The sequence below is a fragment of the Triplophysa dalaica genome, chromosome 9 (assembly GCF_015846415.1).
Source record: "Triplophysa dalaica isolate WHDGS20190420 chromosome 9, ASM1584641v1, whole genome shotgun sequence".
In the NCBI taxonomy this organism is placed as follows: domain Eukaryota; kingdom Metazoa; phylum Chordata; class Actinopteri; order Cypriniformes; family Nemacheilidae; genus Triplophysa; species Triplophysa dalaica.
The window spans coordinates 12326407-12353127 of NC_079550.1; the positions used below are offsets into that span (position 1 = coordinate 12326407).

A 26721-nucleotide genomic window follows, 5' to 3' on the forward strand; every position below is an offset into this window, starting at 1 on the left:
GTTAGACCTTACTCTGCGGATAAATGTTGTTATTCTTTTTTCAACCGATAAAAATATGACTCAGCGGGTTTGTGACTCGGTTGCAGATGGTATTAGAAGGAGGTGTGTTCTCTTTCTATAGTGCATGTTATTAGTCTAAAAAGGAGTGTTGTCCGATGACCTTCTCCATCCAGGTGCTGTAATTCCCGTTGGGGGGCTTGTTCTGGGCGAGTCCTTTATCGAGCCCTTGAGTGGCCGGATGGTGCGGGTTGGTGGAGGCAGTGTGAGGGGAGGGAAGGTGGTGCCCCACGCTGGGGGTTTTCAGGCTCTGTTGGACAGTCAGGTTTTGGGCGCTTGCTTACGGCTGGCGGAGGTCCTGCAGGGGTGCGGTGAGGAGTGGAGCTCAAGGGCTGCTGATCTGCAAGGTGACTTGGACAGACTATCAGCTGCATCATCTGAGCTGGATCAGGCCTGGAAGAGCAGCCAGCGATGTGCTCTACAGCTGCTGAGCCGCCTCGAAGCTGTGCAGGAGTGGGCCAGGGGTGTGGCTGAGAGCGGAGGTAGTGTTGGTGAGTAGGAGACCATTGCTACAATACCACACCTTTCACATCATAGTTCCTGCCAATATGTAATGTTTTCTGTGGGTTTTCTGCAAAACAATCATAAATAATAGGGGCTCATTGAAACTTATAGGATGGTTTATTTTTTTTTAAAAGGTTTAGTTAATCAGAAAATGAAATTTCGCTCATTTTACTCTGTCTCATTTTCATTAATGCAAACATAACAATTTTGTTGCAAGATTGCTTGAAAAGCAACATTTTCAGAGAAAAAATATTTTTCTATTTTAGGCTGCGTTCTCCTGAGGTCGTTTTTGTCAGCCGCATAGATCATCATTACATTTAAAAACAAGAGGACTAAATATTAGTTTTATAATGTTAATTTTATACTTGCTTTTTGGAAATGAAGGTGATTAATGATATGTATTTAAAAATGAAATATTGAAACATACAGGCACGGTGGCTTAGTGGTTAGCACGTTCGCCTCACACCTCCAGGGTTGGGGGTTCGATTCCCGCTTCCGACTTGTGTGTGGAGTTTGCATGTTCTCCCCGTGCCTCGGGGGTTTCCTCCGGGTACTCCGGTTTCCTCCCCTGGTCCAAAGACATGCATGGTATGTTGATTGGCATCTCTGGAAAAATTGTCCGTAGGGTGAGTGCGAGTGAATGAGTGAGTGTGTGCCCTGCGATGGGTTGGCACTCCATCCAGGGTGTATCCTGCCTTGATGCCCGATGACTCCTGAGATAGGCGCAGGCTCCCCGTGACCCGAGGTAGTTCGGATAAGCGGTAGAAAATGGAATGGAATGAATGTTGAAACATAAAACTGTGTAATGTTTTTATTACTCTTACAATTCTATGCAATGACACATCATATAACTTCATTTATTGTAGCAACTTTTAGCAACAGATCGATTAGCAATTTCCCCTGAAAATGAGTTGGCAACTGTGCTCATGCCATCCCAGATTTAAGTCTTCCTTTCTTCAGTTGAATGCAAACAAATAATTTAATATAAAATAATTACTTAATTACTAGTTACTAGTATAATTAAGTATTATACATCAATAAATTATGGTTCTCGTGTTTCTTGTGATGAAAAACACATAGAAACTAGTTGACTGAATATTATTGATATTATAAAATGTCTTAAAAGTATGTTGTAATTCCAGTTATATACTGAAAATTAAAAAAAATGTTTTACATTTAATGTTTTTTTCATCGTATAAAGCCAAACTTTTGCCTTTTTGATTTGTTCGTTTGTACCTACTTAGGGGAGATCAAACTGCCTGGCACTGAGCTCTCTTTGGCAGCTCTGCCAGGGTTGGAGTACCCTGACCCTGGGGGCTCTGGTCTGCACGTCCCGGTTCTGGGGGCACAGCTGGACTGGATGTCAGGCTGTATGGTTCCTCTGGCAGGAACTATGGAAGATGCAGATGGTAAAGGTAATAGGGGTGACCAGGAATGTCCAAATACTATTAGATGAATCTGTGCTTGTTAACCACGCTTGTATATTGCCTCTCTCAGGGCTGGTTCCAATACGTCTGGGAGCCCAGACGGTTGACCCCGTGACGGGTGTGCTGGCTCCTGTTATCGGGGCCAGTCTGGATGTTTGGAAACGGACTGTGGCCCCTGTAACTGTTTCCCAGTATCTTGCGTCAGGAGAAAGCCCAGACAGTGTAATAGTAAGCGAAGTCGAACCAAATCACAGCTGCATATAAACTCACATGGCTTGAGGATGTTTATACAGTGTGTGTAAATGTGAGATTGTTTGCCTCAGGTGGAAGCTCTCCAGAAGGAAAGCAACGTTCGGGTGGTTTATTGGCGTCAGCAGTCGCTTAGGGAAGAGGAGATGGTGCGGGATTTTGACAGAGCTGTTAAACGCTATCTCTCCTCGGCCGTACATGAGTCTGACTGTGTGAGTTGACTCCACAGCGATGACACCTCACGCTGTGGCCTATTTAACATGCAAGTCTTTTGACCAAGTGTCTATTTTTATTTCTCGGAATGTCAGCGTGATGGTTGAAATGTTTCCACCATCCGTGCATTCTGAGTGAATCTGTGTGTGTGTGTTTCTGAGAAACAGATAGACTGGATAGACACAGACAGGCAGCTAAGGGAGACTGCTGCAGAGATCCAGGAAATGGCTCATTGTGAGGCCCAGAGAAAAGCTCTACAAATCTCAGAGTTATCGCTGCTCCTACCAGCCCATGTGTTACATGCTCTCACAGGAGGTGAGAACCTTGCGCTCGCTGTCCCGCCGGGGCCCCAAACCGTAAAGCTTTAAAGATTCCGAAAAATAGCAATCATGATCCTCGTGTATAAAATATAGAAAAGTACTGTTGACAATTAGTCACCGTCTGTTTGTGTGTATGTGTGTTCAGGGGATGAGGAGGAGTGGGAGCGGCAGTGTATCTGGCACACCGAGCTGACATCCGTGCTGAACCGAGTGAGTGTGTGTATGGAGAGATTGCAGAGGGACCAGGATCAGCTGTCACCACAGGAAGTGCAAAATCCGGTCAGCTTTACTTGAAAAATGCAAACAGACAAAAATGCAAATGGTTGTCATACCAAAAACTATTGAGGTGGGAGAGGTGTGGATAGCATGGCTCAGTTCATTTCTAATGTTTGGTGAGGGATGTTTGAGAAGGGTTTATGTTGAAACCTCTGACTTTTGATTGCTCAATTTGGTATTTTGACAAATATCCGAATTGTAATTTTAAGGAATGGTTCACCCAAAAAAGAAATTTCTGTCATCATTTACTCAACATCTTGTCATTTTAAACCTATATGACTTTCTTTCTTCTGCAGAACACAAAAGAAGACATTTTGAAGAATGTGTGTAACCAAACAACGGCGGTACCCATTCACTTGTATTGTATGGACATAAAAACAATGCAAGTCAATGGATGCCACCGTTGTTTAGGTAAACATCATTCTATAAAAATATCTTCTTTTGTGTTCTAGAAGAAAGACCGTCATATAGGTTGTGAGGATATGTGATTGGCTGTTTTTTACATAATGTAAAGAACATTCTATGAAAATGTAACCTTGATGTCTTTTATAATGAATGAGTAAGGCTGTGTCAAACAAATTTGTATAAGGAGAATGTATGAGAAGCCAACTTTCAGTGCTTTCTCTGCAAAAAACTAAAATATCTAATTCCAATATTAAAAATAAAAACTTTATCTCGAAAATTATCATACTACATATCTATCATTTACATTGATAAACATATCAACATTTGTTATACATTGATGTATCTATTTTCGTTGTTTTTAAGGCTTTACCTTAATGCTTCTAATCTCATAATTACATTTTAAGACCTCCCAGGATTTCACCAACAGGGTCATAAATGATTTAATATGAGTCAAGCAAAAACTGGAGCAGAGATACACGTGAGGTTGTTAAGGTGTTTTTATCATCAGATAAATATGAGATCTTTTTGCTCTCCATTTAATCTAGTTGCGGTCTTGATAAATGAATATTTATGTAAATTATAAAAAAAATACATTTTTAACCAATAAGAGCAGCAAAGTATTAAGCACATATGAGAACTCCAGTGTTTATAAAGCATCTCGGATGGAGAAATTTCCCTCTGGGGAAATTGCTGGTTGTCCTCATAATCTCATAAATAAGAAAGCTTTGATTTCAATCAAGACTTCTTGGTCAATATATAATTCCCCTACCTTAATTTGAGTTATAGCATTACATTTACTGAGTGGTATTATCAGTTTGCTCTAAAAAGAGGAAAATTGTTCTGAAATGAGTAAAAAACAAGGCTTTTAAGTATTAAAAGTCTGTATCCAAGCTTTCGACTTGTAGTGCAAGTGAAAACAAAATAAATGCAACATAAAAATAGTCACGCCCTTAGACAGAAACATATAGAGAGCTGAAGACAGTTCAATATTTTCATAACTACATTGGGCGAGCAAATCAATACATTGACATCTGGATATGTGTCTATGCTACACATTACTATCGCAATAATGTGGCTTCGCTTCCATAACTATTTTCTGGTTTGATGGAGTGCGGCCAGGTATGAATAATGCAGGTTTGTTGTGATTATTGCAGGATGGGAAATCCAGTGCGTGGGAACTGTGGGAGCAATTAATGCAGAAACAAGCCGAGCTGGATGCCGTTCTTTCGTCTCTTCACTGTGCCCGTCAGCTCTCTCAGCTGTGCGCCGATACCGCGCAGGTAACCCACTGCAGGCGAGACATACAATTCACAACACACGGTACACGACTGATAACCTCAGGCCCTGACCGATAATTGTAAAGCAATACCCTTGGTTAACCTCAGAGGTGTTTGCTCTGTTTAGAAGAAGAGCTCTTTAGCTTGGGAATGAATTAAGATGTCTGGAAGTGTACTGAGATGGCTCTTCTCTGTCATCTAGTCCTTGGCGTCTGGCACATTTTGGTATAGGGACGTCGGTATGCTGCAGTCCAAGGGTGTCGAAAATCATCTGAAGGTTGTAGCCATGACTCAGCAGAAAATCCTTCCTCTGCTGGAAAGACTCGTTCAGCTCCTGGAGGAAAATAAAGCACTTTGTCAATCGACCAGCAGCCAGCGACAGACAAGCTCTGGTACCATTTTCTCATTAATATGTTCCTTATAGAAATTATTTTTTTGTCTTGTACTGTGATTTAAAAATAATTTAAAAATCTTTAAGTAAAGTAAGTGTCGACCGGGACACTGTTTTTAGAGAGTGGACTGAATCAGTGTCTGTTGTTAAATATATTTGCTGAAACTGTTGTTTTTTGTCCCCCACTGTGCAGGCGTCTCCGCTCGGTCCTTTAAAGATCTAATAAAAGATCTGTCTATGAGTAAACAGAATGTCTTAATGGCCTCTCTTCCTGTCGTAAACTCTTCTTATATGAAGAAAATGCAGGGAAAATCTCCGTTGAACCAAAGCCAGGGTAAAGCTGCCTTCAATCAAAGACGTCACCGGCATCCTCCTTTTAGATCACAACATGATGTTCTCTTCTTCCATTCAGATGTACGGTCCCTCCAGGAACCCGGGCTGCCAGCGCACATGAGTGTCCCGAAGCTGTCAGGTCAGACCTTTTAACTTAACTAGGGAGCTTTGAATGGAACAGTGTGTGAAACGTATACATTCCTAGTAGACATTCTCAGAGCGGGAGAAGAGCTTTGGCCCTGAGGATCTAGTCAAGATCATATTGATCAGATGACTAATCAAATAGTTAAACAAGATATAATTATTATTAACTCAAGCCATATGTAGGGATCAGAAAACCACAGAAGCGTCTTAGCTAGTAGTATTCGGTAACTTGGGATGGCCTCTTCTGACTGATGCCAGTGAGCAAAAACTCACATCATTGCGGTCACCCAGCAACGCTCTAGAAACCACCCTAAACACATTATTTGATTAAATTCAAGTTTATTTATATAGCACTTCTTACAATGTTGCATGTTTTAAAGCAGTTTTACATGAAAAAGAAAACACAAAAGAGGAAAATTAAGTGTAAAAAGTCTAAACAGAGAGGACCATCCTTATAAAAGCAATGTTAATGGAATTGGCAGAAGTTCATATAATATCAGCAATCTCCCGGTGAGCAAGCCAACATGGCAACAATGGCAAAGAACCACAACTCCAAAGATTAAAAAATGGAGAAAAAACCTTGGGAGAAACCTGGCTCAGCCAGGAGGGCCAGTTCTCCTCTGACACATTACAGTTGCATTCAGTGACTTTTGAGTAAAATAAACAGCACATTTTTATGAAACCCCTTAGTAGCATGCCGAAAATCTAGTCATTGACCATTTTGAAAGATTTAATGGTCTAGAAGCTCTTCCTGTTTTACTTTTTTCACCTAAGGTAAATACGTTGTAAAGATGTTGGTTTACCATTTTGATTGAGTTCTTAATGCTCTGCTTGTTGCCAATACACAATATTACATTATTTGGTCTTTTGAGGAACTTCTGACTGTCCTGTGTTCAAGCTTTATGTTTGATTTATTTTCAGAGGAAGACTGGTCCAAACTGTTAGGGTTATCTCCTCTGTTCCAGCTGATGAAAGAAGTGGAGCAGCAGCTCAGGGACAGTGCCGGAGATAGGGGCCTGCTGAAGATCCAGTCCTCAGGTCAGGATCCAATTATCACCACTACAAACATGCAATCTGAACTCATCAAAACTGTCATTAATGTAGCAATAAACAACTTAAAGCCATGAGAACCGTCACGTACATGTCAGTGGGGTAATAAGTTGTATGTTAACTTTATTTTTAGTGATTTCTTTTGGGTTTAATTGCAGTGTTGTGGCTTGATTACACAACAATTTGAATAATTAACCAATGACAGATTCTCACTAGATGATGTGGTGTATTTGATAGGTTTGTGAGTGTGTTGAAGTGGATTTTAATGAGTGTGTGTGCATTTTAATCAGGGACAGGAAGGTCATTTATGGACTTTTTGGATGCGCAGTGGAGGTGTGAGGGAGAGCTAAATAAAGTGAGCTCTGATACCCTCAACCCACGAGAGCTTTTGCTCTACCAGCACGGACAGTTTCTTCTTCAGCATCTGCACTCACATCAAATGGTCTCGATCTGTCTCTCGCACTCATACTTTTATGTTGGCTTGTAGTAGATTATTAATGAGTCTGAAGTTTGTTTTCAGATGTGTTTTTTTTTACCACAGATCCCGGCGATAAAACTGCAGTTGGCATCCAGTCTCCCTTTTAATGCTTACCACAACAATGCTTTCTGCAATTCCTTCTATTATCAGGTATATATAGAGCGATTCATTTATAGAGCTTGTTGTTTCATTGGGGATCCATGGGACTTGTAAAAAAACCACCATAAAATTAAATGAGCAGTTTTGTGGCTTTTAGTCCATGCGTGTTAGCTTATGGTACCGCAGATGTGCTCCAAAAATTACAAAAATAGTTTTCAGCAGATAAATACAAAAGTATGATTCATTTAAAGTGTACAGTGCATTGAATGAAAAATTAATATATATACACTATATAAATAAATATTCAAATATTATGTAGTAAAATCCTTTCTAGAAATTGAAGGATCCCAATACCAACTGACACCAATTGCATGTTGCGAATTATAGCTTTTAATGGGTTGTGTAAAAAGATTTATACTGTATTATACTTACACCACGCCAGTTTTGCCTTTAAAGTTCCTGTGAACCGGAATTTGCAATCGTTTTTATTTCCGTACTTTGACGAGTGAAATGGAATTTCTAATAAAAAAAATTTTTGGGTGTGGCTTTCGTCTTTCACGAGATTTGATTGGATTTATAAAACTGTGTGACTGTGTGTATAAAAATGGAAACTGGCAGCAGACTGACAGTTGAAGGGGTGGAGTTAACGGATGCCCCGCCCAAGCCGTCTCACACACATCATTTGTGATGGATAGTCATTACAGGACGGAAGTGTATTTACAGATTTTAACTAAAGATTATGAGTGCACACAAACTTAAAAAATTGTCAAAACCCACATTGACAAACTATTTACAATAAACGCTGAAATATTTTTTATGAAAAAATAGGCATTGTCATATTTTATTTTACTGGGACTTTAATACATGTATTGTGGCCATTCCAGTCCAGTGTCTTTTGAATTTAACAAAATAAAACATCAGGTGTGGCATTAACACCCAACAGCAATGGGAAAGACTTGACAGCATGACAAGAAAGCTGTGATTGAAAATCTGTCTTATTTCTTAAAACTATAATTTTTCTCAACTATTGTTATAGGTTAAAGCATTAGTATTCAGTTTAATGTGAATACTTAACATAATAATTTGCATACATTTTTATTATCTTGATAAATTTGTGATAAAAAAATGTTATTTTACCAAAATGCATATCTTTAAATAGATATAATGTATATTAAATGATATAAATATATCAAGTAAATATTCTAAAAAGGTACTATTAATTAACAAAAATGTTCTGTGATAATTAACAGCATTTCTCCTGTGATTTAAGTGGCCTCATAGTTAGTAGGGCTGCTATGAGGTTAAATTTTCTCATTTGTCAGTCACTGGGTGAGTGATAATTAATTCATGTTAAGCACTCTTACAAACCCCTGTTCACTTATCACCTCCTGTGTCTTCAGGAGGGAGAGAAAACTCTCTTTGTTCGTATCCAGAGGTTGCAGTCGGTGGGCGGCCTCTCTCTGCTGCTGATGCACTGTGCCGCACACATTTCTACTGGCCAGATGAGGACTGACTCAACTCCTGCCTTCCAGAGAGCTTTCTACAAGGTGTGATATGCAAACACTGCAAACAACAATTGTATAAGAACCTTTATTAAAGAGATAGTTCACCCAAACCTGAATATTCATCATTTACTTATTCTCATGTCATTCCGAACCTGCTTGACCTTCTTTCTTCTGCAGACGTCGAGTAAAGGTGTTTTGGAGAATGTTGGTAAAAAATTGCCCCCTATTGATATCCATTGTATGGACACAAAACCACTGACTCATTTCTCAAAATATCTTATTTGTGTTTCACAGAAGAAAGAGTCAAATACAGTTTTTGGGGGTAAATACTGAATGAACTTAGCCTTTAGTGGAACAAATAATGAATAGGGTCATGAACTTTCAATGCAATTTCACATTTTACTTAAAACCCTCCGTAAAACCCAAACTAATACATTTTCTATTCTGGGTCATTGAGTTGAACTTGAGAACCAGATCCAAAGTGGATGACAAGGTTTTCAGTCAATGACTTTAGAGTGGTCGTAACTCAGACAGTTTCTGCAAACCTCATGTTAATCTTGAGTACTTACAGAATTGTATATGACCCTTCAAACATCCCTAGAGTCTTCAGTTTGATCACATTTATAAAACGGATCAACCTGTACGATTATTTTTTAAAGCATACGACGCGTGCAGGAGGGAGGACCGAGCTAAAGCACATATGCACACATTGCCAACAAAACGCAGATATATGACTCAGTTTGACACACGTCCAACTCGTTTTATGACAAGTTTACCATGTTAAGCATGAGAAACCAGCACGTTTAACATTGTTATAAAGTCAGAATGCATGAAACAGCGTTAAATCCCACTTTTAAAGTCCCAGTGAATTAGAAAATTACGATGCCTACTTTTTCATGAAACATTACAGCGTTCATTGTAAATATTTTATAAATTGAATTCATGTGCCCTCATAATCTTTAGTTAAAATCTGAAAATGCACTTCCTACCTTAAAGGCAGGGTGTCCGATTTCCGACTTACGGTTGTTTAGTAAAAACGACCGCAACTTCCTGTTCACGGGGACTTTACTATTGGTATCTGGTTCCAGGTTCTACAGGTGGTTCTAAATGAGCTGTTCAATGCGAGACTGGGACGCGTTCATAGTGCGAAGGATGGGAGGACAGGATATAGTATGAGCTCTGAGTCTGACACAGCTCTTGACGCTCTTCTGCTGGAAAGAGTACATAAACCCGGCCCGGAGGATGTAAGTTAAATTATTTTGACTTTTTGCCCTTCACTCCTCAGAAGTCATTGCAAAGTAATTCAAAGGGATGTAGCAGATGCTGCAGGATCCGATTGATGTGGCAGCAGTAATTATTGCGTTAGTGTGAGATTTTGGATGCTTGGTGTTCTCTGCCAGGAGGTTCTGGAGCGTTTGCAGAAATACAGGGAGGCTTCAGTGTTCCGCCAAGTCGAGAGTCTCCTGAGGGAGTCTTCTAAGAGCCTAGAGATCAGCCACCTCAACACTGACCTGTCACTCAACGACGGTGCTGAGAGCCAAGACCCCGCACCTCTGTGAGCCCATACTGTATATCATAGTCTGACTTTGAACAGCGCTGCCTTTCCCAGTGTTAAATCTGCCTTTCAAAGAGAATTGGCTTATAGTCTCGGATAATAATGATCCTTGGGCCCTGGTTTAGTGGATTATTGTGGTTGCAAAAAAAGATTCAACAACTTTTTTTATAGCACCTATTCCGTCTAATGTAGTAATAATTCAGATGCTGAACTTTTGCTTGTTAACTGTAAGACTATCAACATTTCTCAAAATGCAATTTTCCAAATCTTGTTTTCTAGATAACTGTAATATACCCATATATAGCATTGTACTCCATATTGCTTGTACTGTTGTTTTATTGAGCTGTGTTTATGTATTGTTGTGTTTTTGTGCTATATACAATACAGTACATTTGATATTGCTGCTATTTTGTGCCTGAATTCCCCCTGCCCCCCCGGGACCAATAAAGTATGTTTATCTGGTGTAATGACAAGGCTTAGAAACGACCAGTAAAACATTTTCATGTTTAATTACGTCTCTTTTTAAATCGCTCCTGAGTTGGTGTTCATATTCATGAATCTACAAGGTCACCTTCAGCTGTCCTAAACCCTTAACATAAACTACCCTTCTGGCTGTTTACAGTTGTCTTTAAAAATAATTAAAAGTTATGTTTCATGACAGAATAAGCGCGGTTTTGTCCTTGTGTACCACAGCAAGGGTGATATTGTACGGTGATTTTTAATATTATATTTTAATAATTTAAAAAAATGACCCTTCTCTTAACATCGCATATACTACAGAAAATCTGTATTACTATTTTATATTTAAAATAATTTAAATTGGTAGTAAAATATGGATAGATTAGATATTCTTTAGACGAAAGGGGGCGCTCAAAACTCCGAGTCCTGTTGCTATGGTTACGCGTACCCAATTCTAAACAAGACTTCCGGGTTTCATTTAGTAAATTCTCCGTAACTTTTTCTGTTCGTTTATCAGCATGACTTTACAAGACAGCGACGATTTCGAAAGGTTTTTGAGGAATGTTGACCAAATAAGTAAGTGCTGTTTGTTTATCTTTGTTCTAACTAACAAAGCCTGTCTGCTACGTTACGCAAGCGACGCGACGCTGTCGAGTCAGCTTCAGTTCACAACATTTACAAGTTCTTGCACTTTAAGATAATAACTAAATTGTAACATTATTGTGTCACAGATGAGCTGGTGAAGGGGTTAAAATCGAGCGATGTGTCTTGTCAGGAGGAAGCTTTGGAAAATGCCGATCAATTAATCGCCTCTCTGGAACTGAAGGAAGCATGTACATCCAAGATCAATAAGAGTGTTACAAACACAAATCCCTCATCTGAAATTAGGCCACTGGTACAAATCACCATTCTATACATATGTGTGAATCATGTTCTTACGCTTTTGTTTAGTATTTTGTTGTAAATAAAGCAATTCCATACATCAGGTGTGGCATTTTGGGGTTAGACCAACTAATAATGAGAATAATATGAATATGTGTAAAATCCAGGTTATGTTTTCTTATCCATCTATTTCCACGTGATGTTATGTTATGTTCTTATTTTATTGTTTTTGTAGACCTTCCAGGATGACTCAAGCCAAAATCCAGGTAGGGGTCCACTTGCTCTGTTTTTTCATCCGTCGACAGTTCTCTTTAACTGCTGAATAATTTGGTGTCTAACATAAAACTTGAACGTCTGCCACAGAAGCATTGTAAATCATATATCAACACAACTTCCCTTAATCTTCACTTCTCTTTTATGATAAATGTTACATTGGGTCTTTTCAATCGTCAGAGAACTTCATGAGACTATTAGAAAAAGATGCTGAGGAGAGACGACACAGACGGAAGATGAACGAGGACAAGGCTAATGGTGGGGGCGTGATTCCTGAGAGTGAAAATGAATTTCTGCTTTGGCTGGTTGCGTTCTCCATTGCAACATCTAAGTTTCTCTGTCCCCACTTGACCCGCAGTATTAAGGGAAAAGGGGAATAAGCGTTCGCTCGAGGTGACTACGAAACAGCTGTTAGGTTTTACAGCGAAGGATTGGACCAGCTGCGAGACGTGCAGACGCTCTACACAAATAGAGCTCAGGTGCTTCACATGCTTACCCTTCAGTATTTCAATACAATCTCTGCAACTCTAAATAGCTGAATTGGACGAAAACTGATAGGAGCTACGTCTCTTGTGTTTTTGTCTCATACATTGATCTATTATGTAGGCCTTTATCAAACTGAAGAGATATAAGGAGGCCATAAGTGACTGCGAGTGGGCTTTGAGGGTGAGTACAACAGTGGGAAAGAGGTCAGAGAAATGCCCCCTCATTTTTCAATGTCAGCTATGGAAGAGAGTTCCTGATCTTCTCTTGTTCGGTGAGAACAGCAGATTGCAGTTGAGCGGCGTCCATTGAACTTTGTAGATTCTCTGCATTACAAAATTAGATACATCAAATTAGCGAAGTTTCCCCTGAGCTGTGCCAAAAAGCGTCTCTTTTTAAAAGTCATAAACAAGTATGTATTTGGTTGTTTATTTATTTATTGCTTGGCTTAAATGAAAATCTAATGTACTGAATGCTGCATTTCTTCAAAGCAATATTTTGTTTTTAATTTAACTAATGAATATGTAATTTCTTTTCACAGTGCAATGGGAGATGTGTTAAAGCATATGTACACATGGGAAAATCATACTCGGCGCTCAAGAACTTCTCAGAGGTAAGTACCGTTCACTTTAAGTGTATCTTTACAGTACATGTCTTACCTTATACCTTTTCCACTCTCTCTTTTTTATTGTGTTTGTTTTGTGTCATCCTCAGTCTAAAATATGCTATCAAAAGATTTTAGAGATAGAGCCGCAGCGTGAGACCATGGTCAAAGGTAAGATCTGAAAAGGCTATGAAGATCTCAGAGGCATTGAGAGAGAGTTGCGTCTACGCCGTTGACTCCAATGGAAAAAAAATTCACAGCAATGGCGGTTCATGGATGTCCTCAATAAAATAGTTCCCGGAAGTTACTAGAAACGCATGGCGCTGCGGCTAAACAGACCGATTTTGACAAACTTTTAAACCATTTAAAGACGTACGTCATATAATGAATAAAAAATTGAAAAAAATAAAGCATTTAAAGAGAAAACATATACCTTCCTGGAACTATCTGAATGCTCCATGAATCACGTGAAATGCGACTCTCTTTCTTTCAACGTCTCTGGAAGATCTAAAGTAAGAAATGCAAGGTCTAGTATAAAGCATTATAAAAACATGCCTTACAACAAACAATGTTAAAGGGATAGTTCACCTAAAAATTCTGTCATCGTTTATTGACCCTCTTGTCATTTGTCAAAAACGTAACCACCGTTGTACGTTTAAAAACATTCTTCAAAATATCTTCTTTTATGTTCTACATAAAAAAGAAATTCACACAGGGTTCAGATGACAAGAGAGTTTATAAATGATGACAGATTTTTCATTTCTTGGCGAACAGTCCCTTTAAAAACAACATAGTAGAGTTAGAAAGCTTTTCGTGTCTGTCTAGATTGATTTCAATAAAGCATCTCCTAATGGTAATAAAATAGTGTTCTCTCATTGTCATGGTTACAGACAATGTCAGATGGTTTAAAACACTTGCTACTTTCACTTCTAACTATACCAGTAGAAAAACAGCATTATGTTCAAACACACTATGCATTTCTATAGATTAATTTCGTATGAAAAATTTAACCTTTATGGATTAATCACCATTGCAATAGCCTATATGGCCCAAGTGGATACAGATGAGAAGGCGGCACTGCAGGAACAGGTGGCTTGGAAAGAGCTTCGGGATGGAACAGAGCAGTACACAGCAATTCCAGATCTGCTGAAAAAGCTCAGCAGACCAAATGAGATCAATCTTTACTACTGCGGTGGACTGGAGCTGCTCTCACGGGCTATTAAAGACTGTAAGTTCACACGATTAATTCTGAGCCCTTCTTTTTTGTTTGTCACTGAACCCTAACCTGCAGCAATTTTTGGAACAGTAGACCCAACAAATGCTCATGACACGACGTCGAACTTCAGATTCGTGTGAAATTTGCCTTCGGTTTACTCAGTGTTGTTTCAGCGGGCAGAGTGATATTTCACGGGCTCTGGATCGATAAAGAGAGGAGAGGAGTGAGGAATTTTGCGCGGCGGGCTCATTGATCCTGCTCTATGGTTCATTTGCAGTTCATGATGAGGAAACTAATCCTCATGATCAGCCTCAGAGACAGACGCAGCTCGTATCATGACGCAGGTTCAGAGGCTTTTAGACTCTATTAGTGACCGTTTGCATTACCCTTCAGGTTTTTCTGCATCTGCTGCGTTTTGATTGTGTGTCAATATACAGCACGAACAGATCAGGGCTCAAACCTTTTTCAAAACCTTTTAAAGATCCAATGTGTTATTTTTTGGAGGATCTATTGACAGAAATGCAATATAATATACACAACTTTGTCTTCAGAGGTGTATAAAGACCTTACGTAATGAAGCGTTATGTTTGTATTACCGTGGAATGAGCTATTTCTATCTACATACACCGCAGGTCCACGTACATGGAATTCACTATGTTGTTTTTTTAGTAGTCCTAAGTAGAAAAACTGCTTTACAGAGTGTGTTTCATAAATATGTTATCTCCTTCAGCAAAGACGCGAAAACATGACGACATCTTAGTTCTGTGTCAGCCGCCGTAGTGCTTTGAAGGGGAGGGGAGGGGTGGATCGAGCAATTGGTTGCTGTTCACAACCTCACCACTACATGTGGTTAAATTTCATAAACTGAACCTTAGGACTGTGTCACAAAATAAAATTAATATGGATGACTTATTATCAGTTAGTATGATTATTCTCTTCTCTGTAACGATTTAAAAAAATAAATATATTTAAATGGAAACATTCTCGTTTTGGAAGACAGGTAGCTTTTTTGTTCTCTCTTTAATGACTTTTTCATCATCTTTGAGTGCTTTGAAATGTCACAGAATTTCTTTATTTTATAAGAACCAACCTATAAAAGCCTCATTTACTGTAAGTACAGTATCAACAGGTAACCTTAGAAAAAACTTGCTAAATCCAGCTTCAAGGCCAACTTGACCTAATTCATTCCTTCTCTCTCTTGAGTATTTCCTCGTCCTTAAAGCTGTTTGTGTTAAGTGTTTAAAGTAATCTTACAGGTACAGTGTGGCCTCTACACACATTTCTGTATCGCTTAATCTTGAAAGCTCTCCAAGACTGAAAGCTTTCTGGCAGTGTTTGGTACAGGTGAGCTTTCTAAAAGGCTCTTTGTGAACTAATTTCTTGGAATTTCCAAAGAATAAGCACTGTTTTTGTGTAGATAAGGGGACACTTTTTTACCACAAGCTTTTGTTCATTTTCCCCACCCGCTCTTTTGCCCTTGAACCGAAAGGTATTGTGTGTCTGAGTCTGGCGACAGTGGTTCTGTGATGATATATGGCTCTCACTACACATTATCTGCTGTCTCTTACAGGTACCGGGCAGACATTATTCAGATTAAACAATGGCTTCAGTGTCATTAATGGAAAAAACATTGAAAGGAGGTAAGGTTGCTAAAGAAGTCAACCTGACAGTTTGTGGTCACGGTGTACTTTGAACATTCGGAAATGGCTTATATAACACAGTGTAATGGTGCTTAGAAACTGCGCCAGAAGAAGCTTTGTGCATAGGGCATTAAATATTATACATGATCATGAAGTGTGCATGCTTAGTCTATAAATTTGATGGATTACATCCACAAAATTGATCAAATAACTGTCTCTCCTCTTATCGGTTGTCTTGATCTGTCCCAAAATAATGAATACATTTGAAAAGCAGATATGTGATCTTGGCTCAGCTGTATGATCCTGGTTTGTGTAGGATTTCCCTTTCCATCACCAGAAGTGTCTGTCTGTATTTGACGGTGATTTATAGGCATGTTTTGAAGATTTGCTGTTTGATTAATGGTTTTGCATGGTTGTTGTCTCATCTTTAAACATGTTCATTGACTGCACATGTAGATGAGATACGGTGAGGGACTTCTGTTTATTTATCTTCTGCGTTTAGCTGTCTTTCACAGAATTTAAAAGAACCGTGTGCGGTGGATCTATGCTTGTCTGTCATCAAACTATGGAGGACAGTTTGTGATGGAAACGGTAAGATGACACAAAATAGAGAGAAAGAATAGCAATAGCTTTCGCATATTCCTTTGTTCTTTTTAAAGTGCTTCCCTCTGGACAACTTAAATGTACCGACAGCACTTGATCCGGTTCTGCTTTTTATCCCCTTTTTAAACTAATGAGGATTCGTGAAATTGTCTGCATCCAAGTCGATATCAGTTTATCCTTTTCCTGCCCAATAGCAGTGTAATTGTTATCGCCTCTCACATTAAAAGTCTCTTTAGCGAGTAGTTTGTACCCTTCAGTTATATTCTCATTAACTGCACGGCTAAATCTGCATTTGTCTTCATTAAATCCATTCTGTAACCGTGTTCCTTCTCAGAGCAAAACCAACTGATGCTAATGGAGTGTCCTGATGCAAGAGAATACATTGTCCAGCTGTTGGCATCACCGGTACATGACATACATCGGGAATGCCTGGAATTGCTCAGAATGTACTCACAGACTCGGCACGGACGGGATTTGGTCATCAACAACCTGGATTTATATCGGTACCTATGCATTTTTAGATTGCAAGGGCAAATAGAGGAGGTTAGAATGGTATCATTTTAGATGTAGGGTAGTGATAAAAGTGGATACCCGGAGCATACTTCATTAGTGAAAGATCCATTTATCATAAAGTCCTACTTTGAAGATGCTCCATGTTTATATTGTTTAATTATTAATCAGTTTAAATAAAATATTGTTCTTTAAGAATGATCGTTGTGTAGCTTTGCCATAACTTCCAAACAGTATTACAGATTTAATACAGCAAAAAAACGGGTTTGCTTGTAAAAGATTGATATTTCCAAAACATTAAAATGCCAATTTCATCTCAGCCTTCTCAGTTGTTTACAAGGCTAGAGGGAGTTTGGTGTTTCTGGTGTCTGTGGAGCATCTCATTAGCTAGCATGTAGAAGGTCTCCTACTGTTAAAGCATGTTTTATTAAAGTTCTTTTAATGAAGCCTCATAATGAATGCATTCTGTCCCCTGTAGAACGGCAGAGGCCCTGATGGGCCGCATTCGCCGGGATACGAGCTCAGCCTCTGCGCTGGCTGTTCTGGAGAGCTTGGCTGCAGAAAACAAGTACGCACACTTAATACATTTGGCCTTTGCGTATTCCACGTCATTCCAGTTGATGAATATCCGCATCTGAGTCTTAGAAAGGATCCTTTAATGATATCCTGGGCACGACCCACCCGAGAGCCCATTAGATCCCCATACATCATAGTCGCACGTATTAAATCGAGAGCACATTCAAATTCATTCAGCTCAACAGCTCGGGCCTCTTGAGAACGAAACGTGAACACATTTAAGAACAAACAATCCATCACGTTCAACAATCCTCAGTGAGAGAGATCGGCCTCTCGACGTTTCTAGTCGTTCGCCATTTTAAAGACGCAGTAAAAAGCTCACGCTGACCAGAAGATGGGATTGGAAAATCAAGCATCTTTGTGGACAATAGAAAATGAAAATGTAATCGTTTGATAGATAGTCTATGAAAAGTGTCCAGCAGATTCAGTCCCAGTCTCTGGATTCTAGGTAAGGATGGTTAGCCGTGTCTCGAGTCAGCAGTGGGAGATTTGAAACCCCAGCTCTGCTTGGATCACTGCTCACTGCATTATAAAAGGCTTTAGATCTTGCCCCAAAGGCTCCATGTGCACTAAAGCAAGTGGGTTATCTGAGGATTTTAGAAAAAAGGCTGCACAGTAGGGCTTTGTTGTTTAAGAAGTTAATTATTGTTTATTTATTTTTTTGTCTTTTTCAGATTTAAAATTCAGTTGAGGGAAAAATTCATAGCCATATTTGCCCTTCCTTTCGAGCATCTGCTGGTGATGTATTACGTGTCTTAAAGCATCAGTGGCTTCTAAAATGATCCACATTTTTGCCAAGTGCTGTTTTTCTCACGCTTACTTAAAACTTCTTAATTTCAGTCAAACATTGGGACGGCCAACCACGAGACGCTAGCCTCCTTAATCTCTGTGATCGGACGTTTGGCTCTCGATGATGTCATTGGAGTTAAGCTGGCCAATCGTTCCGAATTTTGGATATGCTTTCTCCAAACCACGGTAAGACCAATTCAGATCATATCCTTTTACGTCACAACCAAGCTTCCGAAAACCCCGCCCTTGAACGTTACTGAAAAATGCATGACATTTTGAAAGTTAGTTTTCTCTTTTGCTATCTTGCGGCATGGGGTGTGAAACAGCTATTTCCCACAGACACTAAAAGTGCGGACACAAATTTAATTTCCGGTGCTGTCGAGATAAAGCACTGTGTTTGTCGCAGGAGCGCCAGGTTGGCTGTGAGTGGAGATGTGTCCTTTATCCCTTCCTGGGTTTGATGATCAACGTAGCCTCACATCCTTGTCAAGTGACCCAGGTAAAGCCAACACATTAGCAGAACGTGTTTTTTTTTCATCCGTAAGTTACAATCGTGTGAAACAGGAATGTCAGAGACCATTTTGGTTTTCTTTCAACAGGATTATGCTGTTTTGGCCAGCAGCAGGTGCTTGGAACTGCTGAGCGATTCCCAAGGAGGCATTATCACAGTATGTCAAATTCATTTTAGCAGGGTCAGCGCCTGGCTTTAACTCAAGCCTCGACAACTGGAGAGCTAACGTCTGAACTGTTCATTTCTGTTCATGGATTATTTAAATGTTTATTGGTTTTTTTGGAGCCCTGCTTATTGGGATCGCTGGAGCACAGAATGACTTGGCACCATACAGTGTGGCTTTTACAGGATGAGAAATGCAAGTTCGGTTTTTAAATATATTTACTATAGATAACATTTTAACATCCCAAGAGAAGCACTTTGCATGCAAGGAAGCATTTACATAATGATTACTGTAGCAGCCCCGGGCCCTTACCCAGAGACTGTTTTCCCAGACTATGTAAATCAGGCTCCAGGTTGTTTGCTTGGGTTTCGCTGTCTTGGCGCTTCATATCGCTCCAGTCACGCTGTTTCTCAGAGTACAATTAAGGTGAACGAATGCTGTCTTTATTTCCCTTTATATTTAATCGAAGCTGACGGTTTATGCCGTGGTGAAGTTTCTGTGTAGTAATGAGACGACAGGGTTGACAAGGTGCCTCAAAATACGCAGGATCAAAGCCTAATTCTCTTGTGAAACATCCCATCCTTTCTAATGATGGGAGATAGAGTGCTAAACACGTTATCTTGTTTTGTCTGCGGCTTCAGAGAGCGGCAGGTCTGCTGAGTGTCCTCCTCCCAACGTCTCGCGCCGCCACTCAGGAAGTCGTGCAGAACGGGATAGTGAAGAGACTGCTGAAGATTCTGAAGGTAGAGTCTGTATTTAAAGGATAATGTACGGTCAGCTGGTCTTTATCGGAGAATAAATCCCAACGGGGCGATCAGGTTATGGCGATGACCTGCTGACTGCACAATATCCTGCTTATTAACATGGCTGCTTGCCACATAAGTAGTTGGACAAAATTTTACGACATTTATGCATTTGGCAGACGCTTTTATCCAAAGCATTGCATTTTCCTATACATTATTGTTTCTAAGTATGTGCAATCCCCTGGGATCGAACCCACGACTTTAACGTTGTTAGCGCCATGCTCTAACCACTGAGCTACAGGAAAGCTTATTAGGTATTTTAATGCATAAAACATTTAAAGGAATGGTTCAGGCAGAAAATAAAAAATTCTCTCATCAGACCTCACTAGCCATGAAACGTATGACAGCTAGTCACGAGACACACAACCATATTTGACTTTAGCACTCTGATGTGCCCACGTTTTTGAAGCTCCAAAAAGCACATTCTTTTATTGTAAAAGCAATCCATGTGACTCTGGGTAATAAATCTCTTCTGAGGTGAAATCAACATTTATGAAAAAAAATGCTGAGTATATTTGGCTTATTTAGCAATTGTTATAAAGCACTTAAATCAAACAGACAATATAGAGACATCTCAATAAGGTTATTAGAATATACATATACACTCACCTAAAGGATTATTAGGAACACCATACTAATACTGTGTTTGACCCCCTTTCGCCTTCAGAACTGCCTTAATTCTACGTTGCATTGATTCAACAAGGTGCTGAAAGCATTCTTTAGAAATGTTGGCCCATATTGATAGGATAGCATCTTGCAGTTGATAGAGATTTGTGGGATGCACGAAGCTCCCGTTCCACCACATCCCAAAGATGCTCTATTGGGTTGAGATCTGGTGACTGTGGGGGCCATTTTAGTTCAGTGAACTCATCGTCATGTTCAAGAAAACTATTTGAAATGATTCGAGCTTTGTGACATGGTGCATTATCCTGCTGGAAGTAGCCATCAGAGGATGGGTACATGGTGGTCATAAAGGGATGGACATGGTCAGAAACAATGCTCAGGTAGGCCGTGGCATTTAAACGATGCCCAATTGGCACTAAGGGGCCTAAAGTGTGCCAAGTAAACATTCCCTCACACCATTACACCACCACCATAATTTAATTAATGAGAAACTGAACAGGTGTTGCTAATAATCCTTTTGATATGTATATATATATATATATATATATATATATATATATATTGTTTAATTTGGTATGTCTGCTGGAATGTTAAAAGTTTAATGTTGAATATTTTTCAATTGCAATTTGGATCTTTGGAAAGCTCATTTTGACTATTCAATTGATGTAATAGTGAAGTTGGCAAAATTAATTGAATTTTGTTTGTATTCGGCCTTCAGCCAAGAAAAAAGAATTGACAAAATGAGTTGCTAACCTTAAAAATGAAAAGTCTGTTATTATTTACTCACCCTCTTGTCATTTCAAACCTGTATGACTTTCTTTCTTCTGCAGAACACAAAAGAAGTTTTAAAGAATGTTGTTAACAGCCCCCTTTCACTTGCATTGTGAATGGGGGGCTGTGCTGTTCTGTTCCCAACTTTTTTCAAAATATCTTCTTTTGTGTTATGCAGAAGAAAGAAAGGCAGGCTTGAAATGACAAGAGGGCGGCTTAATGATGACGGAATTTTCATTTTGACGGTGAACTAATAACAAATATACAAAAAATTTGAAAAGTTACTTTTATTTAAATAAAGGTCTTTAAACTATTAACTGGAAACTTAAATAGCAACATTAAAATTACAGTCAAATATAAAATGATAAGATGCAGAACACATCGCATTGTTAGCACACAAATATGTTTATACTGCAAGTGTGGCATGCAAAGCTGCTATCTAATATTAGTTAAAGGGAAAGTCCCCCAAAATTTTTAATTCCGTTATCAATTACTCATCCTCAAGTAGTTTCAAACCTGAATAAATTCCTTTGTTTGCGTGTACACAAAGAAAGATATTTTGCAAAATGTTAGCAACTGAGATTTTGGCATCATTGACAACCCCTGTAGAAATAAATATCATATTTAAATATTTTTGTTAAACAAAATATATAAAAATATATTATTCTGAATTATGACTTATTGTGTCAAATAACTGTTCTAGGGCACCTTTGACTACAATTTTTGACTACACCAGAAATGTCACTGGCTAATATTCTTCTAAATGTCTTTCTTTGTGTTCAACAGAACAAAGACATTTATGCAGGTTTGGAATTACTTGAGGTTAGGTCATTCATGACAGAATTTTCATTTTTGGTTGAAGAACTGTATCCTTCTAAGCGTTTCAGATCAACTGCCTTCATGGGCAGCGATGCAGCTCACTAAGTTTCAGGTACAGACTTGCTGAATGCCGGTCTATTCAGCGTAGTAAGTATGTGTGAAATGGGGCTTTAACTGAAGTTTGCTTGTGTGCGTTCATCCAGGTAGGAGGAGAGATGAGCTCCAGATATTCCATTAAAGCCCTGGCAGTCTGCACTGCGTCTATGCCACAGGCCTGTGAGGAGCTGGTTAAGCTTGACAAGAGTGAGTTCCGAGGGGTGGGGGGACAGAGCATTTCAAGGAATAAGATGTTAAGTTCTGTGGCCTTACAGTGACTTTGTGTGTGCGTCCGTGCTGCACATTGTTCATTCAGGGCTGCACACATTGAGAAAACTTCTTGGCAGTATTGATGAGGTGGTAGTGGGGAATGCAGCTCTGTGTATAGGCCATTGCTTGGGAGCAGATGAAGCTGCTAGTAACCTCCTGGGCACAGACTGCGTGTCACTGCTGCTACGCCATGCTGCTGGGGACGCCAAGAGAACGGCCGTCCAGCAGAATGCAGCCATTACCCTTGGGAAGCTGTGCAAAGCAGAGCCCAGGTATAATGAAGTCAGAATTGCCTTCATCTATTATATTATATTGACTACCAGTCATGCTGATGTACTTTTCCAATGTAGATGTTTCTGTTGGGAACAAGTTGAAAATATAATGTCTTTATTTAATTCACCCGACAATATTACTTGGGTTTGGATACTTTGTATATGTGACTCTGGACAACAAAACCAGTCTTATGGGTCAATTGATTATTACATAATCTGAAAGCTGAATAGATAAGAATTCTATTGGTGTATGAGTTGTTAGAACAGGACAATATCTGACTGAGATACAACCGTTTAAAACTTAGGAATCTGAGGGTGCAAAATATAATTAAATATTGAGAAAATTGCCTTTGTAGTTGTTGATCAATCGCACTTTTGTAGGGCAATTCACTCACAAAAATCATGTTTTTATATATTTAAGGTAGGAAATTTTCTAAATATCTTCATGGAACATGATCTTTACTTAATATCCTAATGATTTTTGGCATAAAAGAAAAATCGATAAATTTGACCCTTACAATGTATTTTTGTCTTTAATCAAAAATGCTCCCGTGCTACTTAAGACTGGTTTTGTGATCCAGGGTCACATATGCACAGTATACTAGTTCTCTGATCTGAAGTGTAAGAAAATAAAATCATCTTAGGTGTTGCAGCGGTGACATGATGAGTGTGACATCATTTACTCATCTTCTTGTTATTTCAAACCTGAATTACTTTCTTTTCTTCTGCAGAACACAAAAGAAGATATTTTAATGAAAGCTGGTAACCAAGTAAAGACGAAACCAAATTTTCTTACATCAGTTTTGTGTCCATTCAATAGAAATGAATGGGTGTTCGGTTACCAACATTTTTCAAAGTATATTTTCTGTGTTTTGCGCAAGAAAGAAAATCGCACAGGCTTGAAATGACAAGAGGGAAAGTAAATGATGACATAATTTTCATCTTTGGGTGAACTATCACTTTAAACAACATTAACCAAACATCTAACCATTTATCAGCATCACCATCCTGAAAATTGTCCGTTTTGTTTAGATATGGTTGAATGCTTTAAAAGCCGAAATGTTGTTATTTTACAACTGTTAATAGGCACATTTATGGATGCGAGTCCCTTTAAATATTTACAGATTCCACTATTTTCAAGTTTTAATCAGTTTTTGGCTTTCATTTTTAATTGATGAAAATGTCTTATTCATGTCCAAACATTCAGGCCTCAGAAAAGTGGTCCACAATTTAGCTGAGCATTTTATATTCTCCGAGTCAGCAAGCAACAAGGACAATCCGACACTTTGTCAAGGAGTCAAAATCGTACAACATTCATCTTTCATGAGCTTTCAGGTTCTTAGCTGTAACGCTCCTTCGAGCATACCTTTGAGATCAAAACGCTGACTAAAAAAAGACATTCGGGATAGAAAATAATACAAGTCAAAAACGCTGCCAAAGATATCACTCACACCAGATGAATTTCATTTATATGCAGAGCAAACCCTGGGTGATGTTTTCATGCTTGTTTTGCATTAGCTGTGGTTTTATATTTTACTTGTTAGACTTCATTGTGTGGCCAAACTGGGAGGGATCTGCATCGATTTGATAAATCTCTGTTTTGATTTTTCAGGCACATAGCGAAACTCAGGGAGCTCCATGGTTTAGAGATCCTTCACTCCTGTGTGAGATTAATCACATGAGCCTCTACCCTCGCTCGCTTGCTTCTTCAGTCAATGACCTCATAACTCAGGGCATGCATGCAAACACACTCACACGCACGCACACACACACACACACACACACACACACACACACATAATGGATGCTGCCCTTCACTTCGCAGCTACGATCTTAAGTGAGGTCACAAATTATCCTTAAGGCCTATCTTGATTTTGCAGCTGTTTCCTGTTTTCATTTTAATTAGAGAGAATCCACACTGACATGTGACTCTGTTATTTGCTGTTGTAGAGAACATGTTGCCCCAGGACGATATTCACAATGTTTCAATTTCCTTTCATCCTAAATGACTCACTTGGCAAGTGTGCTGCTTTGATTACACCGCTCTCTGTTTGTTGATAAATGGATTAACGGCAGCTTTCATGTGTTGAATGGAAATGATTAATAAAACTGCATTTGAAGATTATTGTGGTAAGCCTGCTCATCTTTACAGACTTGATAGCTATAAAAAGCGTTCGAAGAAAAAACATTATAATATTGTTATATTGCTAGACCCACCAACACTGGCTGAGTACAAAAATATGTACACCACACAAGGGTTAAGTAAAGGGTAAGCACCGAATCAGGAGCGGTTCACACAGAACGTCTTTTTTCATTCCAATGCAGGGCGCTTTCCCGTTGTTTTTCTATGTAAATACATGCTAGATGGATGTGTTTGACCGTGAGGTCCAAGTCTCGCATCTCTTGAAGCTTCTTGCACATTAGTGGTGAGTTTTTAAGACACCATGTGATGTTGAAAGAATTTCTGCTTTTACGCGCAACGCTACGCTTCAATTTCAGGAGGCTACGAAGGTGGGCAAACGTTGTGAATTTTTTTGGGCGATAGTTCTATTATCAAAAGCATGTAGTCTTGAGCATGTATTGCGTGCTCATTGTTTGTTTACAATTTATGCAATATACAGTATTATGGACAATTTTATTCAATTATTATACAATTATTCAAAATTGTACATTACAGATAACTAACCCCTCAGAGACATACATATCAGACCTTAATAAATATCGGTAAATCAAATTGTGTTAATCTAAAGTTTAATTTCATATGAAGATGAATTGGCACCGGAAGTAAAATCTCATCAACATTCTGTACACTGAATTTCAACCTTATCTAAATAATGCATAATGCATATGTTTAATAATGGATGAATCAATCTACCTTATCATGATAGCTCATGTGAGCTGCTACAAGCATGAAAATGATAACCAGTCAAACATGAGGACAGTGATGATGTATTGACTGACACACAAATCCCTTTTATTTTCCTCAGATTGCTCATGTTTGCGTGTCAGTAATCTAATCTGTTTATAAATGGCCAGAGAGGAAGGTGAAGCACAGATACCGCTGAGCTTTATGTGAGTCCTATTGGGACAGATGTCTGTGTGGTACATTTCACAAAACTTTATTATGTTATATCTATGCCTCTAAAGAGCCCAATGAAGAAGCTTAAGTATGGGGATCTGTTTTATTTTGGTCATTTTTGGACTCTCAGGTGTTTACTTCATTTTTTAAATTATTTTATTTAGATGATTTTGAATGATACCAAACAAATACAAATGCAACTATAATAAATTCGCTATCCAGAGATTTATTTCGCTGTAAAAAAATATTGAAAGTTGAAGTGTATTAATTAATTTGGATAAGTTACAGGGACGCTTCCGACTTGTGTGTGTGGAGTTTGCATGTTCTCCCCGTGCCTAAGGGGTTTCCTCCGGGTACTCCGGTTTCCTCCCCTGGTCCAAAGACATGCATGGTAGGTTGATTGGCATCTCTGGAAAAATTGTCCGTAGGGTGTGAGTGCGAGAGTGAATGAGTGAGTGTGTGTGCCCTGCGATGGGTTGGCACTCCATCCAGGGTGTATCCTGCCTTGATGTCCAAAGACTCCTGAGATAGGCGCAGGCTCCCCGTGACCCGAGGTAGTTCGGATAAGCGGTAGAAAATGGATGGATGGATGGAAGTTACAGGGATATCCCACCCAAAAATGAAAATTATGTCATCATTTACTAACCCAGAAGTTGTTCCGAATCTGTATAAATTTATACGTTCTGATAAAGTGAAAAAAAAGACATTTGCAAAATGTTAGCAACTGACATAACATAGACTACCACAGTCAGAAAAATTATTGCATAAATTGATATTTTGATAATTTGATATTTTGTAGGAAAACGTAAAATGACAATTGTCAAAAGTGCCCTGAATATTTTTCCTACAATTTACGTTTTCCTACAAAATATCAAATTATCAAATTTTATCAATGGAAGTCAACGAAGTCCCAGAAATGTCAGTTGCTTTCATTTTTCCAAAAATCTTTCTTTGTGTTTATCAGAATAAAGAAATCCAGTATGTGATAAGTAATT

The 26721-nt window shown here is 38.9% G+C and overlaps 2 protein-coding genes across 5 annotated transcripts in view; both read left to right on the forward strand.

Moving 5' to 3' along the window:
- The window catches only part of si:dkey-103g5.4 (uncharacterized), a 25041-nt gene extending 13424 nt beyond the window's left edge, over positions 1-11617 (forward strand). For 3 of the 4 annotated variants that reach the window (XM_056757187.1, XM_056757188.1, XM_056757190.1), the window contains 17 exons: positions 174-548; positions 1806-1976; positions 2059-2216; positions 2312-2449; positions 2618-2765; positions 2916-3049; positions 4606-4731; positions 4931-5120; positions 5313-5453; positions 5532-5591; positions 6518-6634; positions 6937-7088; positions 7188-7274; positions 8624-8770; positions 9817-9972; positions 10129-10283; positions 11474-11607. In XM_056757187.1, coding sequence (XP_056613165.1) covers positions 174-548; positions 1806-1976; positions 2059-2216; positions 2312-2449; positions 2618-2765; positions 2916-3049; positions 4606-4731; positions 4931-5120; positions 5313-5453; positions 5532-5591; positions 6518-6634; positions 6937-7088; positions 7188-7274; positions 8624-8770; positions 9817-9972; positions 10129-10283; positions 11474-11477 — 2459 coding nt within the window. In that variant the 3' untranslated portion in view covers positions 11478-11607. Of the gene's footprint in view, positions 1-173; positions 549-1805; positions 1977-2058; positions 2217-2311; positions 2450-2617; positions 2766-2915; positions 3050-4605; positions 4732-4930; positions 5121-5312; positions 5454-5531; positions 5592-6517; positions 6635-6936; positions 7089-7187; positions 7275-8623; positions 8771-9816; positions 9973-10128; positions 10284-11473 lie in introns of all 4 variants that reach the window. The other variant, XM_056757189.1, reaches the window with a different exon arrangement.
- On the forward strand, positions 11606-24760 carry ttc12 (tetratricopeptide repeat domain 12). The gene is made up of 20 exons (XM_056757191.1): positions 11606-11637; positions 11860-11890; positions 12078-12155; positions 12256-12376; positions 12504-12563; positions 12922-12993; positions 13095-13155; positions 14024-14212; positions 15771-15840; positions 16343-16431; positions 16778-16946; positions 17432-17521; positions 18204-18267; positions 18370-18504; positions 18725-18817; positions 18918-18986; positions 19634-19735; positions 22213-22312; positions 22422-22647; positions 24260-24760. Exons 6-20 carry the CDS (start codon positions 12955-12957, stop codon positions 24327-24329), a joined length of 1566 nt encoding a protein of 521 aa, XP_056613169.1. The 5' UTR covers positions 11606-11637; positions 11860-11890; positions 12078-12155; positions 12256-12376; positions 12504-12563; positions 12922-12954; the 3' UTR covers positions 24330-24760.
- Positions 24761-26721: the final 1961 nt, after the last annotated feature.